This window comes from Vombatus ursinus, unplaced genomic scaffold (assembly GCF_900497805.2).
Source record: "Vombatus ursinus unplaced genomic scaffold, bare-nosed wombat genome assembly UNPS02014935.1, whole genome shotgun sequence".
Classification (NCBI taxonomy): domain Eukaryota; kingdom Metazoa; phylum Chordata; class Mammalia; order Diprotodontia; family Vombatidae; genus Vombatus; species Vombatus ursinus.
Genome location: NW_020954713.1, coordinates 2,228,372 through 2,248,925, shown reverse-complemented (window position 1 = coordinate 2,248,925; position 20,554 = coordinate 2,228,372). Strand labels below are relative to the sequence as shown.

Sequence of the window (20,554 nt, the reverse complement as noted above, 5' to 3'; positions counted from 1 at the left end):
GCTCAAGAAACTTCAGGGGCTCCCTATTTCCTTAGGGACAAATTGCAAACTCTCCAGGGTGGATTTTAAGGCTCTTCACAATCTGGTTCCAGCCTACCTCTCTAGGGTTAATGACATTATTGCTTCCCATACTTAGAATGCTCCAGTGCGATGTTTCTCTCATCCCTGACATTCTTCGTTGTACCTTGAAAGCAGTCTCCCACAAATAATAATAGCTAGCATTCACATAGTACTTTAGGGTTTGTAAAACACTCTATGAATAGGATCTCCTGTAATCCTCATAACAACCCTTGGAGGTGGGTGCTATTCTTGTCCCCATTTTACAGTTGAAGAAACTGAGGCCAACAGTGGGTTAAGTGATGTGCTCACATTCACACAGTCAAATCTACTCCCTCATCGTTTCCACATCTCTGACTCCCTAGCTTCCTTTCCAAAGGGCCACCTTCTAGAGGAAACCTATCCTGATCCACTTCTATTGCTGGTGTCCTTCTTTCATTTGTACCTACTTTGTATAGATTTCCCAATGGTTTTGTGTGCGTACATATTTTCCCCCAGTGGAACGGAAGCTCCCTGAAGGTAAGGACTGTTTCAATTGTCTTTGCATCCCCAGTGCCTAGCATAGTGGGTGGCACATGTTGGTGTTCAGTCAGTTTTTAGTCATGTCCGACTCTGTGACCCCATTTGGGGTTTTCTTGGCAAAGATGCTGGAGTGCTTTGCCATTTCCTTCTCCAGCTCATTTTACAGATGATGAAACTGAAGCAAACAGAGTCAAGTGACTTGCCCAGGGTCACATAGCTAGAAAGTGTCTGAGGTTGGATTTGAATTCGGGAAGATGGGTCTTCCTGACTCCGGGCCCAGCATTCTATCCATTGCACCTCCTAGAGGCCCCGCTCGACACCTAGTAGGTGCTTAAATGTCTGCTGTATTCAATCAATAAAATGAGGGGATTGAGTGAGTGGGATGCCCTCCGAGGTCCCTTTCAGAGCTAGATCCTTTGACACTAGCTGCCAATATGTACATCAGTTCTTCAGTCTTCCAAATGAACTGGAGGGGAGAGCAGGGTGAGAGTGAGAAGTTTTAGAATCTTAGAATCTCAACCTCTCAGAACTATATGGAAGCTTAGAGGTCATTTATCTCACCCAGCCCCCTGTCTGATGCAGGAACCCCTTTCCTGGAAATAAAATTCTGAATGATTGACCAATGTTTAACATTTAATAATAAAGAGGATCTTCTCTACTTGGGATTTTTAACTCCCCTTTTGACATGAAGATTGTGTTGCTCTGCTTAGCCTGTATTCTCAGGTCCAAAACACAGTCAAATGTCAAGGTCCCAAACCAGACAGACTTCTCCTAGCCCACCATCACAGCCAAATGAGCAGGGCTGGCCACACCTTGTCTCTTGGAGCAGCCCAGTCTACGTTGGGCAGGCAGGGTGACACACCCAGAAACGCCTACTGAGTATTTTTCTCTTCTCACTCCTTGATAAGCAAGTAATGCTTGACAGTCCAGAGACTTCCACCCATCACAGTTCACATTCACCCCTCTTATCACCCCCACATTGAGTGAAAAACATAGCCATCACGCTGGCTTCCTAGTACCCCATAACAGAGAAAATAAAGTTATTGGGAAGCCTAGGATAGGATGGAACACCCCAGAAAGCTAGGTATACATGAGAAAGAGAAAGAACACTGAATTAAAGAAATGTTTTAAGGACAGTCTCATAATTTCTAAGTGCTTAAGGTCATTTAATAATAATAATAATAATAGCTAGCATTTATATAGCACCTACTAAGTGCCAGGCACTTTACAAATATTATCTCAGTTGATCCTCACTACAACCCTAAGAGGGAGATGTTATTATGATCCCCCATTTTACAACTGAGGAAACTGAGATTAAGTGGCTTGCCTGAGGTCACACAGCTAGTAACTGAATGAGCTATTTGTTGCTGAGTCATTTTCAGTCCCATTGGACTCTTTGTGACCCTACATGGGGTCTTCTTGGTAGAGATACTCAAGTGGTTTGCCATTTCCTTCTCCAGCTCATTTTACAGATGAGGAAACTGAGGCAAACAGGGTGAACTGACCTGCCCAGGGTCACCCAGCTAGGAAGTATATTTGAGGCAAGATTTGAACTCAGAAAGACTAGCCTTGCTAATTCCCAGCCCAGTACTCTATTCAGCTCCCTTTGAACAAGGTTAATCAGATAAGCCCGCTCGACTGCTTCACAGAATCCTAGCTCTCAGAAGGGGGAAGAGCCTCAAAGACCATTCAGTCCAACCTGTATCTGAGTAAGAATTACCTCAACATCCAATATCCATATCCAATCTGCTTGGCATAGGGAATAGAGTTCAAATCCCCCATCAGATACTTACTAGCTGTGTGACCTTGGGCAAATCATTTCACCTTTGCCTCAGTTTCCTCATTCTGTGGAATGAAGAGGTTGGCCTTGATGACCCCTAAGGTCCCATCCAGTTCTAAATCTATGATCCTATGGCCTCCACTGCGGGGAACCCCACCACCTCCTAAGATAGCCCAATCCACTTTGGTACAGATCTTATTGTTAAGGCATTCTTCCTTATGTCAAGCCAAAATTCTCTCTCTGCTCTCCCCTATAAGGGCCCTCCACGATTGATAAACAAAGCAATTAACCATCCCCAAAAGAGACCCTCCATTTACTCACTACCTGCCCTTCCTCCTCTTCTCTTCTCTGCCAATCTAAATCCCACCCACCTTTTTATAAAAGTCTAGTTCCACAGTCACCTCCTCTACCATCTCTGATTACCCCCAGCCCACTTTGTATGACCTTGAGAAAGTCATTATCCTTCCCTGAGCCCTCAGCTTTCTTATCAATAACACTGGGAAAATTAATTCCTGCTGGCATCACAGGGCTTTGAGGAACGGCATGGCATAGAAGGAAAAGGACTGGATTTGGAATTAGAGGACCAGGGTTTTAAGGCCCACAATCTGAGCAGCATGGTGCAGCAGTAAGAAGGATGAATTTGGAGACAGAGAACATGGGTTCAAATTCTGACTTGATGGGTTCCTCCTTTGGAGACTATGAACAAGTCACTTACCTTCTCAGTTTTCTCATCTGTTAAATGAGAGAGGCTGAACTAGATGGTCTCATATCCCTTTCAACTCTAACATTCTAAAATCTAGGAGTCTCTGCTCACTACCTGGAGGATTTCTAGCTGCCATCAGGAGCACAGCACTGGCTCGAGCAATGTCAGCTGGCTGCCTAGTGAGAAGACGCCAGGCCAGTAGCGGTAGGAATGACACAATGTAGTGACCAGTGGAGGACTAAGGAATAAGATACTGGATTACAGCCGGAAAGAAACTCCTTGAGGGCAGGGGCCCTTTTCTTGTTTGGATCTTTGCACCCCCAGCAGTTAGGATAGTGCCCAGAACATAGTAGTAGGCACCCAATACATGCTTGTTGAATGAATGAAACAACATGGCAGGACCTCAATGCTCTGGAAACCTGTAAATGAAGAGGTTGAACTGGGTGGTCCCTTACATACTTTCCAACTCTATTATGTTGTGTGAAGGGACCTGGAAAACAGGAGTGAGCTGGAGCCAACTCCCAACAGCTTGCCCCACTCATGTTGATTGTAAAATGTTCAGTGTAAGCATCTTGGAAATGGGTGAATGCAACAGATCAGAGCTGGATTTATTGTTTCATTGATTGTCTAGACTTAAGAAAGTGAGAAGGTGAGAAAGTGAGGAAATGTTAAAAAATGCAGATGAACCCTAAAAGTGTGCCTTGAGTACATTCCCAGCCCCCAGCCCATTGTTAAACATTTACCTGGCACGGCCCGCTGGGTGTGTAGCCAGGAGCTATTGTTGTCCTTGGCAATAAACCAGGCTTTAGGGGATCTGCTTTAATCTCCTGATTTAAATTAGCATATTATAATTAAATAACTTCATACATAAATTAGTCCTTCCAAGTATTGAAAGAGATTTGGGTTTGAATCCACAAACATTTATTAAATGCCTATGGCAGGTAAGGCATGGAAAGAAGATTCATTCTCTGCCCTCAAGGCATTTACAATTAGGAGGAAGATAAAACTGGTGTGCAAATACATATAATAATACAAGGAGGGGTGAGATAGGTCCAATGGTAATAATGACAATAACAATAACCCATGTTTTATAGGCTTTAAGGTTTATAAAGCTCTTTCCTGAGAACTGCACAATAGGTACTGCATGGACTATCCCCATTTCACAAATGAGAAAACTGAGGCTCTAAGAGGGGATAAGTGATTTTCCCAGGGTCACAAAGCTATTAAGTGTCTGAAATAGGATTGGAATGCAAATACTACCACCCACCCACTCCCCCAGACTCTTAAGTCCAGTATTCTAACTACTATTCTGTGGTTTTCCCCAAGTGCAAAGGCAAGGGTGCAGACAAAGTACAAAGAGAACACTTTCAGTAGGGGTGGGAAGGCAAGGCTTCATGGAGGGGGTGGCACCTGAGCTGGGCCCTGAAGACAAGACTAAATTGTAATAGATTGAGACAGGACAGCAGCAGGAGCAAATTCACAGAAATGGGGCAGGGCAACAGAAGAGCAGAAGCAGGGAGCAGCTCCCTTTGGCTAGCATCCAGAATGCGTGAAGGGGACTAGGCTACGTTAAGGATGGATAGGTGGGAGGCAGATGGCGGAGGGTCTTGAATGCAATGATCAGGAGGCAAAACTTGCACTGGCAGGCCATCAGGATGAATTTCTTGGATGACGTTGTGAAAGGTAGCTTGGAGAAGAGAACCATTGGAGATTGAGACACCAATTAGGAGACAGTCAAAACTCTTAAGCAGTTTAATCATTTCCCTATTGTCCTGTTTATCCACTCACTTTGTTTGGCTAACCTGCCCCTGAGATCAGAACTAAGTTATTAGAACTCAGTCCCATCCAAGGGTCAGAAAAAAAAAAATACCAGTTAGCAAAAGTCCCAAGGAAATGCCCCATGACCACAGATCCACTTGTTCTGGCTTCTAGAAATGTTTCCCTGAAAATAGAAACTTGTCGGGGAGCAAAAGAATCCCCTTTCGTTGGAAGCACTGTTACAGATGTATACCTTACACCTCATCACATTTCCCCAACCCTTCCTCCCTCTCTCCCCAATCTGATTTTTCATCTGTTGCTCCTGCCAAGAAGAATGATCTTTGGACTGGAGAGAACAGAACAAAATGAACTAATAAAGAATTGATACCCAAGATAACCGGGGAGTTGGTATGAGAGCAGCGACCACCTAGCTGCCTTGGATGGATTCAGAATAGTAGGCCCAGATGAATCACCTCTTCTGGTTCAAAAAGAACTAGCAAATTTGATTGGTAACCCACTCTCCATCGTGGAGATAATCTTTGAAAAATCATAGAGAATGGAAGAGGGAGAAGAGAGGAGAAAAATGCATATGGTCCCAGTTTAAAAAAAAAAATAACAGAATCAACTCCTCAAACTGTGAGTGAGCTTGACCTTGCTAGAATGGATTATTAAAGGGATGGTTAGGGAACATTCAGAAAAGAAAGCAGTGATTCCAAAGAGTCGGCATAACTTCATAAAGCACAGACCAGGCCAGACTAACTTTACTTCCTGATCGGGTTACTCTCCTGGTGATTCAAGGGAGTGCTATAGTTTTTAGTGAAGCATTTGATAATTTTTCTTATGCTATTTTTGTGAAAAAGACAGAAAGATGAGGACTACAAATCAACATCAGAAGGAGGAGATGGGAGAGGACTAGCCACACAGTAGTTCTTCCAATTGATTCTCTAGGATTTTCTAAGCATACCATCATATCATCTGCAAAGAGTAATAGCTTTGTTTCCTCATTGCCTATTCTGATTCCTTCAATTTCTTTTAAAGCCAAAGCTAACATCTCTAGTACAATACTGAATAAGACTGGTGATAATGGGCATCCTTGTTTCACCCCTGATCTTATTGGAAAGGCTTCTAGCTTATCACCATTACAGATAATGCTTGATAGCAGTTCTTCTAAAGAAAATCTGGGTGTTCCAGTGGACACCCAACTCAATGAGTCAACCATATGATATGGTGACCAAAAAACTAACATGACCTTGGGCTGCATTGAGAGAAAAATGGGGTCCAGCACAGTACCTGGCTCCCCAGCCTCCTTGAACTTTCTGCCAAAATTATTCTTCCTGAAATGTAGCTTTTACTACAGAAACCTAGAATCCCAGAGAGAGAAAGGTCTTCAGAGAGCCTCTAAGGTCAACCTCTCACCTGATGCAGGAAACCCTTTTGCCTCCCTGACAAGAGATGCTCTAATGTCTTCTTGGATACCTTAGTGATAAGGAGCTCACTACTGCTATCACTGCTAGCAAGTGCTTAGGACAAACTAAAAACTCTGTCTCCTGGGAATTCCTGTTCACTGATCATTGTACAAAGTATTCTGATGCAATTACCATCCTCATCATCTTCATCATTGACATTTATATACCACTTAAAAATGTGCAAAGCATTTTACATACCCCATCATCATGGAATAGTGTGAATATTTAGCTGTCTGTGTTTATGTCTTATCTCTCTAACTAAGCTAAGTGATCCTCAAGGCAGGAACTGCCTTATCTAAACTTTCTATTACATCTCTCCCCTAGAATAGAACAGGTCTCTTCACCCAATAGGAGCCTAATAAATATCTGTTCTATTATTCTACTATAATGCTCCTATTTTTGCCTACAAGAGAAAAAAAAAACCCTACTCAGGAAATCTGTCAGATCATATCCACATTCTCCATCCTGGCATTCAATGTCCATTCCTCTTATCCAGCCTCCTACTATTGAAAACATTAATTCCTGCTCTGCTCTGCTCTGCTCCCAAATCCCCACCAGGCTCACTCACAGTCTCATCTCTGGACCTCTGCTGCGCTAGCCTGGGATGTCCCGGTTAGACTGATAAAATCCCAGCCATTCTTCCAGGCCAAGTTCAGGGGACACCTCGCTCCTCTTTCTTCTCCAGTTAAGGGAATATATACACAGCAGAATGAAGGCTTGATTTGGAGTCAGAAGACCTGATTTTAAATTTCAGCTTTGCCATTCACTACCTAATAGGACTTCGGACAAGTCATGTCATCACCTAGGGCCTCAGTTTCTCCATCTATAAAACAACAGAAGTGCCTGGTGCAGAGTAAGATCTCAATCAAATTTTGATGAGTTGAGTAGAATATATATAATAACAATAATTAGTAGTAGTAACAGTAGTCAGCATTTATTTGGCACTTTAAGGTTTACAAGTAATATAATACACAGATAAATATATGTGTCTATATACATACATGTATCTATATCTATCTAATCACATTTAATTCTCACAAGAACCCTGGAAGGGAAGTGCTATTATCCCCATTTTACACCTAAGGAAACTGAGGCTGGGAGAACAAGGAAGGTAGATTTGATGGTCTGAAAGGTCCTCTATGAGATTTTAATGCTAGTCGTCCTTCCCTGCCCCGCCTTCCCCACCCCCCAACACAAAGAACCTAAGCGAGTCCACTGTAGTATCTAAGTCCCCACTGGGTGAGAAAGCCATGGAGACATTTCGATACAAGTTATAGGTATTCGCTCTAGCAACAGTGTTGTAGCCCACAAAGCCAAGGAGTCGCTGTGGGTAACATTGTTTCCATGGAAGAAGGGCTTTTGTTCTTCCTGGAGCGTCAGAGAATCCATCTCAATCCTGGTACAGCTGGGGACCCCAGTTCAACTTCCTCATTTTATAGATGATTAAAGGGCTTTCCCAAAGGCACACAGGTAGTAAGTGGCTGACCTGGAATTTGAACCCAGGTCCTCGGGATCCAAAACCAGTGGATCAGATTTTAGGGCTGAAAGAGGTCACAGTCTACCCCATCCCACTCCACCCCATTATTTTTAAAATTTCCACTTGTATCTTTTGTTTTCACACAACCTTCATTACTACCTAAATAACCATCCCTCTCCAGAGGGCCATCCCTTGTGACAAACATATTCTTAAAGGAGGTGGGAGGGAGGGAGAGAGAGAGGGGATCTGTGCAATCAACCCAACATAATCAACCAGGTCTGATATACATGCAATGATCTATCCCCATAGTCACACACCTCTGCAAAGAAGAGAAAGAAATACATTTTCTCATCTCTTCTCAGGGCTAAGCTTCCATCCTTTCAGGTTAAAGATAAGAATACTAAGGACCGGAAAAGTTAAGTGATTTGCTCATAGACACATTCCTATTGAATAACTGAGCTAGAATCTGAAGCCAGACCTTTCAACTCCAAGGTCGCAACTGCTTGCAATACACCTCTCTTCCCACAGGCAGGCAGGCCGGCCGGCCCTGGATAGATTCAGCTTGGGGGGAGATTGGTTTGAGGATTTAGTTTGGGGCTCAAGTGGACATGATGAAGAAGGATGACGGCAAATAGCATTAACAACTGACATTTACATAGCGTTGTAAAGTTGATCTACATTATCTCATGTGAGTCTTCAAACAACCCAATGAAATACATGTTTTAGGTATTCTCTCCATTTTACAAATGAAGACCTTACGGTTCAGAGAGTGAAGGGACTCTCACTCTCACAGCTAGTGAGTATCGAAGGAAAGATCTGAACCCAGTTCTGCTTGATTCTAAGTGTGACACTCTAGCCACCATATTATACTGCCTCTAAATCAGGGACTCTGAAGCTTCTTTGTGCGCTGGATCCCTTGGGTGATCAGTCTGGTGAAGCCTATTGACCTCCTCAGAATCAGGTTTTTAAATGAATAAAATAAAATACACAGGATTTCAAAGGAAACTCATTATACTGACATGCAATTATCAAATTAAAAAAAAAACAACAACAGGTTTGTAGAAACCAGGATTAAAAAATAACAACAACATTCCTATGCTAAAGGAGGAGTTGGGAAACAACCATGTGCCTTAGGAAGGCTGCAGGAGAGGAGGGGGAGAGAGAGAGAGGAGGGGTCGGAGAGAGGGATCTATCTGACTTCTACTCCCTGTGTCATCAAGAATCTCAACCAGAAGGAGTTCCCTAAGGGACCCATACCAGCAGGGTCTTACACATGCATTCAAAAACACCACACGCGCACACACACACACACACACACACACACACACACACACACGCTGTTGGGGTTTTGTTTTATTTTTTTTGGCCTTTCTCTGTATCCCCAGCACTGGCGCACAATAGACATTTAATAAATGCTAGTTAACTGACTCTCATTCACATACACACACACACACACACACACACACACACACACATACACACACACCATTCAATGGCAAAGGATTGGGTTTATCTATGATCTCAAGGCTTGGGAGGCCAGGACCAGCTAGTCAGTCAGTGTGCATCACCATGCTATTTGTTGTTGTTTGTCCTTTGTTCTAGAAGAGGCTCATGACATCAGGAAGGTAACGCCATGACTTGCAAGTGAATTGGATTTCAGTGAGGAAGGGCTATGCAAAGTCACCAGCCTCACTTTCTCCTCCAGAGCCATCTGGGTCCAGTGGCCAGATATAGATCAGGATGACTGGAGATGGCCCCCATCATGCTATTATCACAGCATTCAACTGACATTATTTTAGGAGACTTGATCTTCAAAACTGAGTTTTCCCAGCTAAAAATGTGCTTGATGGACTGAGCAGAGAAACTCCCTCTGCTATAGCTCCACCCTCTACCCCAAGCCACGATGGAAGTTTCAGGCTTTTCATGAAGCTCCGCACCCCACCCCAAGCCTAGGCCCAGCCTTAGCTCCAGCCCGAATACCCTTCACGAGCCCCCAGCTGCCCGATCTCCCCTGCCCTATTTCTTCCCAGGGCACCAGCCCCCCAGGATGAGAACCCAGAAAAACAGAGACAGGGCCAGGTTTCCAAGGCCTTTTTTCCTGAATGACTTTATTCAAAATCCAAGAGTGATCAACTTTGTCAACACTTTCAGGAAAGGGGGGGCAGGGTGGGAAAGAAGAGGCCTCTGATTGGGAGCAGAGGTTCCGGAGTTTCTCAAAGTGGAAGGCGGGCCCCTGGTCTCCCTGGACAAACTCGTTTAACTGCAATATTGGAGGGGCTGCTTGGAGGAGCTAGACCCGCTGTCAAACTTTAGTGCTCAAAATACTGTCTGGATTGAGAGAAGTTTCTGGAAGTTAAACTTGGTTTACAGTAAATACCCTGCAGACAGTAAAGCTAAGTGATTGAAAACCTGAAAACTGGGAGAGGAAGGTAGTGCTGATTTGGACTAGACTTCAGAGAGAGTGGATTAGCAGAAAGACGTCAAGATTTGGAGTCAGAAGACCTCAGATCAAACCTGAGCTCTAAAACTTACTACCCCTGTAACCTTGTACAGTTCCTTTCCTTCCCTCTCCCCATCCCTAGGCCTTGTTTGTAAAACAGGAGAGGGATCTGACTACACGAAGGTCCTTTCAGCTCTACAACATTTGAGGGGTGGAAGACAGGCACGGAGGCCATCTCCAACACCTAAACAGCTGTGTGACCCTGGACAGGTCTTTCAAACTCTCTGAACCTCAGTTTCCTCATCTGTAAAATGTGGATAATAGGCACCTACAAGATGATGCATGTAAAACTCTGGAATCAACTACAGCCTCACTTATAAGAGACAAAGCCAAGTTGTTCTCAGATCCCGATTTTTCTTTCCCAGCCAGAGCATATATAACTGTTCTGGGGGGGAGGGGGAAGGGTTGCAAGGAAACTGCCCCCACTTTGCCCCCTGGGACCCAAATTGAAAGTTTCCCAATTGAGAAAACAGCCTCATTCAGTCTAAGAAGGAGAGAGGTTGCCCAGGAGTCTCTTATTACAATCCATTTCTCAACCCTTGGCAGGAGGCAGACAAAAATACTCACTCCCTGCTGGCCACACAGCAACGGACAGTCTGACAGACAGTCACACGGACCCTGTTTGTTTTTTTTAAATCTCCTGGCCTTCCCTGGCTTCCCAGTTACACCCTGCTGACTCCCAGAGTCCCTCAGAGTCCTACACATCACAGACTTGTTTGATAGCTCATTCCTGCTCTGAGATTTCCAGTACAAAGGGACTTCAGACGTCACCCAATCCAACTCCCTCCTTTTAACAGTAAGATCATGAAAACCCAGAGAAGTCGTGTGGCTTGCCCAGAGTCACACAGCTAATAAGTAGAAGCACAGGGATTTGAACCCGGGCCCTCCAACTCCCCACCTAACACATTCTCTCTTGTACTCCCACTGCCTGAGAGCCCTGCATCAATGGAGGAGGCCTCATTTCCAAGATGTTAAGCCAAACACAAATGGTAACGGGAAATTTAGTAGGAAGAGCAGAAACAAAGGCTCATGGGAACAGAGAGTTAACAGCACAAAATCCTAGAATTTTCATATCAGAAGAGCCCTGGGGCTATCTAGGCCAATTCTGTGATTCTGTGAACACAAACAATTCCCCGTCTGTAAAATGAGAGGAGCTCAGAGTTCAAACTTTACAATATGATATGACATGATATTTGACCGCAGGTGCTTGTCACAATAGCCCTGACAAGTGATCATTCAGCCTTTGCCTGAATACTTTCCAAGCAACTTGGGCCAATTAAGGACCCAGGGAATTGGGGGGGGGTCCTTCCTTCTATGGACCCTAAATCTACCTCTCCGAAACTGTTACTTATTGTTCCTACTGTGGGGCTGCAAAGTCCTTAAGTGTTGGGCAAGACCCTGGACGCATTCTCCGCTGCCAGACCTGAGTCTGCCCTGCATTCCTCTGCCTGCAAAATATGTCTCCTGACTTGATTCTTGCCTCATTCATCTGTCAAACATTTATTAAATTCCCACTGTGTATGGATCCCTAGGTGCCCTACTGGAAGAGATACAAAGTTTAAACAAGGTACAGTGCCTGGAAGGGACTTCTATATGCATACCTTGTTTCCCCCTCCTGAAACAGAATATAAGCTTCTTGAGGGTAGGGATTGTTACTATTTGTCTTTGTAACCCCAGTGCCTAGAACACAGTAATCACTTAAATGGGATTGAATTGGAGGTACCTTAGAGATCAATCATTCTGCACCAATGCCTTCATTTTCTAGAAGGGAAATTGAGGCCCAGAAAGGGGAAATGATTCACAAAGGCAGTAAAACGCAAGTGCCACGTTTGAATCCAGGTTTTCTGTCTCTGAATCCTGAGCTCTTTGTCCTACAGCACACCACCTTGAGCCTAAAAAGAGATCTGTTTGTAGATGTTTATAAACAGATTACAGAAGGCGGGAGGGGGAGAGGAAGACAACAGAATTCTTCAACCTGTGAAACAACTAAACACCCAGTTAAGTGACATCTTAGTTTAAGAGTCATAAATCCAGTTCCAAATTGGCAATGAGCTAATTCCTAAGAGAATCAAACACGGGGGTTTTCCTCGAGGAGGCCTCTTAACAACAGAAGCCACAATACGCCTGTTTCTTAAAGTCAAACCTTATTGTGAAACAGGGGGTTACCACAAACTGGATAAACCTAACCTGAATCTAGACTCCATCCAAATTCATCATTCTGGTCCTCAGAGCCAGGAAAGTGCCAAGGGAGGGAGGAGAAGTGGAAAAACATGAGGGACAAAAGGGAGGGGCAGGGGGGTAGGGGTGAGGAATGGAGAAAGGCAGAGTCAGAGAAGGCTCCTCAGTGGCCGGCCAGTCAAAACCCCACCTGAAGAAGAGGCCCACCAGAATACAGCCAACAGGCGATCTTCCTGCCCCTGCTTAATGACCTTCAGGTAGGGGAGACTCACTGCTTTCTTTTGCAGTCCCTTTTACTTCTGGCTATCTCCACTGCTTAGGAAGTTGTTCAATATATGGAGCCTAAATGTGCGTCTCTGTAACTGCCATTGCTGCTCATTCTTCCCTCACAGGGCCAAGGAAAGCAAATCTAACTCCTTTTTTCCAACATTATGCTAATTCTTCAAATACTAAATGACTGCTATCATGTCTCTCATCTCTTCCCCTTTACCCAAAGTCTTCTTTTCTCCAGGCTTCTTCTTTCCCATTATATCCTCCCTGATAAATGCCTTAGTTGTTAGGGAAACAAACACAGTCGGGTTGCTCTGGATAAGTACTATATGATGCGACAAGCATTTGCTCAATACCTACTGTGTGATGGGGAACTCATTACCCACCCTGGTGCAGCCTACTCCACTTGTGATGGCTCTAATTGTTAGGAATTTCCCCCCATTATCATCAAGCTGAAATCTGCCTCTCTACTCCCCTACAAGAACTTTCCACACCAGCTCCAACATAACCAAGTCATGGCCTTCAAAAGGTGCCTTTCTCTTTCTCTCTGCCTTTCTAAATCCACCCACTCTTTAAGGCCCAGCTCCAGGCCCACCTCTTCTCTGAAGCTCTCCCAGACTGCCACAGGTCTCTTCCCCCTCCCCTGAGCTCCTAGGACACTTATGGCCTGTGCCTCTCATTTGGTGACTACCCTGGTCTGCTTGGAGTTAATTCAATAAGCGTTGAATGAAAAATAAATTTTTTAAAAAGCATTGAATGAATGCTAAAGAAACGCCACCGTGAGCTAAGCACTGTACCGGCTACTGCCAATAAAAAAGCAAAAACCAGTCACGCTCATCTCAAGGAGCCTGTGTTCTCCTAGAAGGAGACAACATGTACACCGATAAACAAATACAAAGTATAAACAAATAATACAGAAGTCATTTCAAGAGCTAGCGAGCACTAACAATGGAGAAGGGGGAAGAGCACGGTGCAGAATTAGGAAAGGTCATAGGTAGAAGGTGTCATCTAAGCTGGACTTTGAAAAAAATAAGCTAAGGATTCTATGAGGCAGAGGTGAGGAGGGAGCAAATTCCAGACAGTGGGGGGTCAGCCCATGCAAATACCTACAGTCAGGAGATAGTTACCTTCTCCAGTCTTTGGGGCCTCTCTTTGATTTATCAACTCACTGAACTTCTCTTAGTTCTAGAGCTGAAAGAGATCCCACAGGCCATCTAATCCAACCCCTTCATTTTACAGATGGGGAAGACGAGGCCCAGGAAAGTTGAGACTTGCCTGAGGTCACACAAGTGGTAAGTATCAAAGATAGAATCTGAACCCGAGTCTTCTGACCTGGAAGCTCCGTGAGCAAAGGATGGTATCTTGATCTTTGATGATTCCCAAACTCCAGCACACTTGTGCTTGATGGAATGGTGAAGAAAAAATGACATTCCTCATTGTCCTGAAACCCAGAAGGTCCTCTTTCCCTTTACATTATTTCTCCCAGATTTAAGGGTACGAATTTGATATCAATGGGGCCTGAAAAACAGACATCAGACTCCTTCCCTTCCCCTGTCAAATAATCTGAGCTCTGATGATTCTAAATAATAATAAAAATAATGATAGGGTGACAAATCCCAGCTCAGTCAGGAGGACCTTAGGAGCTCCTCAAATGAGCCCCTGTGCATCCTGGGGAGCAGCTGCTCCTCATTCACTGTCTTTCTTGCTGTTCGATGCTTCCCCCATGTTAACAACTTCAGTGAGAAGCCCAGAACTCCCTGAGCCAGGAGCTAAGGATGCAAAAGCACCTGTGAAGGCCCTGAGAGTCAGGTGCCCCACCCCCCACCCAAAGACAGAGCAAGCAGGCCCAAGAGCCAAAGTACTGTCCCAACCAAGCCTTTCCATCTCGCCTGAGTTCCTGCCCAGACATCTGCTGGAAGCCCTTTCCAGAGGCACTGTTCTACATCTATCAGAAAACCAGGGTATGGAATGTTACAAGGGAAGACCCTGGTTTATGGACTGACCATCAGCTAGGGCAAGAAAGTTTAAACAAGAGAAGGAACAAAGCCAAAGTTCCTTTGTCAAGACTAAGAATTAGCAGGTCTCAGCAGACAGAGCAAGAAAGCTGGAGTGCAAGCCATAAGCTACACTTCGAAGGAACTCTACATGTGACCCTTGGCAGGTCTCTGGCTCTCTGAGCCTCAGTTTCTCTTTCTACACAATGAAAGGATCTCTAAAGTCCTTTGGCTCTGCAAATCTGTGGCTCCATGTGGCTCCTACAACAGAGCTGGATTGGGACCTTAGAGATCCTCCTGGCCAACCCCCTCACTTCATTCCAAACCATCTCTTCCCCTGTAACTGACCCAGGCTGGGCCTCAGCCCCTCCCACAGCAATTTGGAGTAGGGAACAACCACAGAGAAAACCCTGCAAGGCACACACTGGGATGGGGATGGGGGGTGGGGAGGTGGGAAGGGTTCATCAGGCTGCTTTTCTCAGGACCACTGGCTCAGACTCCCAGAGGAGAAAGGCAAAATCCGGGCTTTTAAATGTAAAGCCAGACGTTTCTAAGAGCCTCAGGACCTACTCCTGGGGCAGACATTCCTGAGATTGAGAAGGGGGGAAAGAATTCTTCTGCAGTCACTGGCCAGTGCCCCATAATCTCCACCAGGTCAAAGCGGTGGTTGCTGAGGGCACCCTGAGACCTGGAGACCCAGGCTATGATTAGATCTTGCTTCAGGACACCCAGGAAGGGTAGGGGATGGGAAGAATCAGGAGGACAGAGCTGAGGGGACCCCCAGTGGGGGCTCACAGAGGACACGAAGGAAGGAAGCCAAGGTGGCCGAGGCAAAGCTACAGAACCTGGGAGATGTTGGACCTGTCTGAATCCTAAGGTTGGAGCAGACCCCTGGGGTCCCCCAGAGAAACCTGTAGCTGAACTCTGGGAGGTCAGAGGCCAAGGTCAGCTCCCTGCGACCAGGCCGTGGCAGCCCCAGCCTGCAAGGCTGCACTGGGGGGCCTCTTGGGCGCAGGCTGCAATAGCGACAGAATCGGGGCCCAGGGAGGGAGACCCTAGGACCAGAATGTACTCACCTTCCCCGGAGATCAAGCCACACGAAGTGCTCAGCAGCAGTAGCAGTAGAGGGGGCAACCCGACAGTCAGCGGCCGCACGGCCCCCATGGTCCTGGGGACACAGACCGACTGACAGCCGGGGGGCGGCGGCAGACGGGTGGGCGAGCAGTGGGTCAGAGGGCCCGGAGCGGGCGGGAGCAGGGGGCGGCGGGCTCCATCCCAGCCCGGGCGGGCAGGGCAGAGCGGGGCAGAGCAGGGCAAGGAAGGGCAGCGCGGGCCCAGGCGGGCCGTACCCAAGGTGCTTTAAATACCCCGCGCAGGAAATGTGGGTGGGGGACTACCCCCCCCCGGGGGCACGAGAGGGGCCCGGGAGGGGCGTGGGCCAGGGCCACCTCACTCCTCCCCTCCGACTCCTTCCCCTCCTCCTCCTCCTCCTCCTCCTCCTCCTCGGCGCTGGCTGGGCCGAGTCCAGCAGCAGCCCCGCGCCCCGTCCGCGTGCCCGCCCCCTCCCCGGAGATCGCGGCCCCGGCCCAGGCCCAGTAACCCCCTGGCGGCCCGAGGCTGGACAGCGCGGCTGTGAATTGGGCACTGCACCCAGGCGAGCGGGCCTCGGCTGCGCGCTTGGCCCCCCCCCGCAGGCCCCTGCTCTGGCCCTGTCCCCTCCTTCTTCTCGGCGGCCCCTTCCCCGCAGGCACCAGCGCTCCCCGCTCCTTGCTCCTCGCTCCCCGCTCGAGTCTGGCCAGTAAACACAGCGGCCCCGTCAGCTGGGCTGGGCTGGCCCTGGCCGGGACGCTGGAAAAGACGGCGCGGAACGTGAGAAGGCTGGAAGGGAGGGCTCTGGGGATCCAGCGGCGCGGGGGCGGGAGGGAAAGGGGGAGGGGGGACTGGAGATGAAAGGGCGGGGTGGGGCGGGGCCAAAGGTGGGAGGAGGGGAGGAGGAAGAAGCCCCCGGAGGAGTGGGGCTGAGGAGGGGAGAAGAAGGTGGGATGAAAGGAAAGAGGTTTATGACATCCGATAACCTAAGGGCCCTTCTAGGTCTGTGTTCTAAGGACTCTTCCAGCTCGACATTCTAGGTTCTAAGGTTCAATCCCGCTCTGACATTCTGCGTCCCAAAGCCCTTTCAGCTCCCATTCTGTATTCTGTGTTCTAAGGTCTCTCCCAGCTAAGACACTCTATATTTTAAGGTCCTTTCCAGTTCTGACATTCTGTGTTCTGTGTTCTATGATTGAATCCCACAACAAGACCTATAAGAGTTCAGAGGGAAAGACCCTTTATGTCCTCCTTCCCCTTCTGCTGCTGAATTGTACCTAACCTTTTAAGTCCAACTCATAAAGCCATCTCCTCCAGGAAGTCTTCCTTCATTTCCCTGTTACCTGGTTGGTAACATCTTCCCCTCACATAAATATTTATTTCAAACCTCCCTAATCCACATGTAATATTTATTGTAGCTATCTAAACCAGAAGCTTCATGAGGAAATAGAGGGTGTCTTATCCAGTTTGTATCTCCTTCAGTGCTTAACACAGGGCTCCGAAAACAAAGACACTTGATAAGTGTTAGGCAAAATAATTAATTGACTCTGCCCCTTGTTTTATCAGCTCTCCAGGAAGGGAGCTCTATTGGAAAGGGAGAACATGAGTTCGTTGTCCTCAACCTAAGAGGCAGTGCATACCAACAACATTATCCAAGGACAGGAAAATATATTTGTCACACAATGGCTGTGAAAGTTTTAGAGTCATAAGGCAGGATCATAGGTTCAGGTCACTTCGGAGGCCGTAAGTAGGGGCAGAGCGCAAGGGCACAGTTCCCAAGGAATGAGCAGGAAGAAGAGATTGTTTGAATTCAGAACTTAGAAGGAATTCAGCCAGAATCTACATGAATAGTCTTGGTTTCATTAAAGAAAGCAAGAGGATTTTCCCAAACACCTTTCCTGTAAACTGAATCATCCTTGTTTGTCAGCCTTGAGCAAAGTAGTGCATCTCTATCTACACTCACAGTCACAGGCTTTCAGTGGAATAAGGGCCCAAAAAGATCAAATAGTCTACCCTTCTTTGGACAGAGGAAGAAACTGAGCACAGGAGGGGAAGACCCTGGCCTAAGGTTACATGGTGTGTCAATGGCAGAGCCAAGTATCCCAACTCCTAGCCCAGAGCACTATCAAAATGAGAACTGTTTCTGGATTGATTGTCTTCCTTAAAATAAATGCTTATCTTTCACAGAGACTTTAGTCTCTCTAGAACCAGACACTGGGGAAGACGTTCAATAAGGGTAATGCAAAACTTCCCCAAGTCACTAAAAGGCCCTCTGGGATTTGGGACTATAGACTTGATCAAGCACACTCCAGTAGATTTGCTGAGGACAGCACATATTAAAAATAGAGGGATGTTATAAGTGTAGGAGTCAGCCTAGACAATTACACCCCAAGTGGAGAGATGCTACACTCAGAAACCTTAACCAGGAGAGAATGCACTAGGTATGAGCAAGATCTGGGCGCCTCCATCCAATCAATTAATCATAGGCTTTGGACCAAGTCCTAATTGATCAATTTAGGTATCTTTGAAATAATAATAAAGTAGCTAGCATTTATAAAATGATTTAAGGTTTGTAAAACCTTTAAAAAGTGTTTTCTGATTTTATTCTCACAATAAGCCTGTGATGGAGGTGCTATGACTATTCCCAGTTTACATTTGAGGTAACTGAAGCAGACAAAGGTTAAGTGACTTGCCCAGGATCACACAGCTAGTGAGCGTGTGAAGTGAGATTTGAATTGAGGTGCTCCCAACTGCAGATCCAGCACTATCCGCCACAACACACAGCTGTCTCAACAGCCTTGAAAGCCATTGGATGAACCAAAGAAAGTGGTACCTTAAGTCTGGTTTAGGGACTTGGTCTCCCCCTGCACCTAATGAGCTCCTATAAAACCCACAAGTACATTCAAATCCTGGATTCCATCCTCATTGCCTTTCCACTCAAGCCTCTGAAAGAGAATTTCTAGAAGGAGGAGGGAGGAAGAGAGCCAGCATCAGTCTCCTCCCCACTCCACCCCCTTTAACCAGAAGAAGGCTTTTGTGAACTTTGGAAGACCAGAGGATCTGGACTTTAGTGTCCCAGGGGACAGCAACAGGCAGAAGCAATGTCTACATCAGGAACCAAGGATAGACTGGACTTGATGAGGAAAGGCAAAACTCAATGCTTTACAAACAAACACTATCCCTACCGAAGACAATGTCCTGAGGACTCCTACTAAAAGATTTCTAAAAGCTACTGTTGGCCACCTGTGTTCTCTAAGCTCAAACCCACTTTCGTCTGGACTCTATATACTATGAGAAAAGTGTAAGGATGTCTTTTGAGAGATTATTTTGTTCCAGTTATAACTGCATAATAAATAATCACTTGTAAAAGCTGATTAAGTCTTGCTGATTAGTTGATAGCAACTGATAATCATGGTGGGGGGGAGCCCACCAGTTAGGGGGCTCTTAAGCTATAGCATTAGAAAGATAAGTCTTCTCGTTCCACCCCACTCCGTGCCCTGAGGGCTAAACCTAGAACCCTAAGGGGAAATACAACAGCAGGGCTTTGAGGATGCCACTTGCCAAGGGCCAGTAGGAAAAGAAGCTTTAGATATGGACTATAATCACATAAGCCAAGGAGGGCAAGAAAAAAAAAGATCCCACATACACCAAAACATTCATAGCCCCACTTTCCGTGGCAGCAAAGAACTGGTAACAAAGTAATTGTCCACTGATTGTGAATGGCTTCAAAAATTGTGAGACAAATGGAATGGAAAGCGCTATAAATAACAACAAACATGAACAATTCTAAGAAGCATTACAAGACATAGCAATGGATTCAAAGTGAATTAAGCAGAACCAGAAAATAATATACACAATGACTACAACATCAATACAATGAACCAAAGAGAAAAAAGAAATTGAATGCTGTGTAATTGTGATCAAACAACCCCAGAGAAGGATTGAGAAAATGCACCTCTCTCCCCTTACTGCCAAAGTGGAGGACTAAGGGTACGGAATATTGAATATACTCTTGGTTAGTTTTACTGAACTGCTTTGTTTCTGGGTTGTTGTTTTTTAAAACTTTTGATATAAAAGGGAAGTATCACTTGGTAGGAGAGGGGAGAGGGATATGTCCAGAAGTGAATGTGATATTTTAAAATAAGATTTTTAAATTTAAAATAAAACAATACACCATATGTTGATTTATTTTATGTGACTATGCTTGTTTATTTTGAAGCTTGTATCTTTATTTGGGAAAAGAATTGGGAGGAGAAAGCTGGAGATACCATTGCAAAAAAAAAAAGAATAAAAGAAACAAAGAGTCATTGAAGTATTTTTTAAATGCACAAAAGAGAACAGAAGGGAAGTTCAGAAGAAAACAGACAAGCAGGACAGCTTTGAAACTTATATATTGAACTTATTCAAATTTAAAATGAGCTGTGTGTAGAGATCCATGATTTCCCCATATAAAATCCTCTTTTTTATTTTAAATTATATATGGAAATGTTCTCTCTTTTTGGTGTTTGTTAAATTAAAAATTTTTTAATGTTTCATTTAAAATAAGGTAATATAAATGCCTATATAGCCCCCAACAAGGTGGAAGACAGAAAGGTACTATATATAACAAAATATTCATAGCAGCACTTTTGTGGTAGAAAAAATTGGAAGCAAAGTAGACATATATCAATTGGAGAATGACTAAACAAATAATGGAATATTATTGAACCATGAGAAAGAAATAATATAAGGAATTCATGGGAAGACTTGTTTGATCTGGTACA

General features: G+C 45.5%; 1 protein-coding gene across 5 annotated transcripts in view; it reads right to left on the bottom strand.

Moving 5' to 3' along the window:
- The window catches only part of INSR (insulin receptor), a 155,103-nt gene extending 139,149 nt beyond the window's left edge, over positions 1 to 15,954 (bottom strand). For 4 of the 5 annotated variants that reach the window (XM_027844077.1, XM_027844078.1, XM_027844080.1 and 1 more), the window contains exon 1: positions 15,782 to 15,954. In XM_027844077.1, the coding sequence (XP_027699878.1) occupies positions 15,782 to 15,869 (88 nt within the window). In that variant the 5' untranslated portion in view covers positions 15,870 to 15,954. The remainder of the gene's footprint in view (positions 1 to 15,781) is intronic. The other variant, XM_027844076.1, reaches the window with a different exon arrangement.
- Positions 15,955 to 20,554: the final 4,600 nt, after the last annotated feature.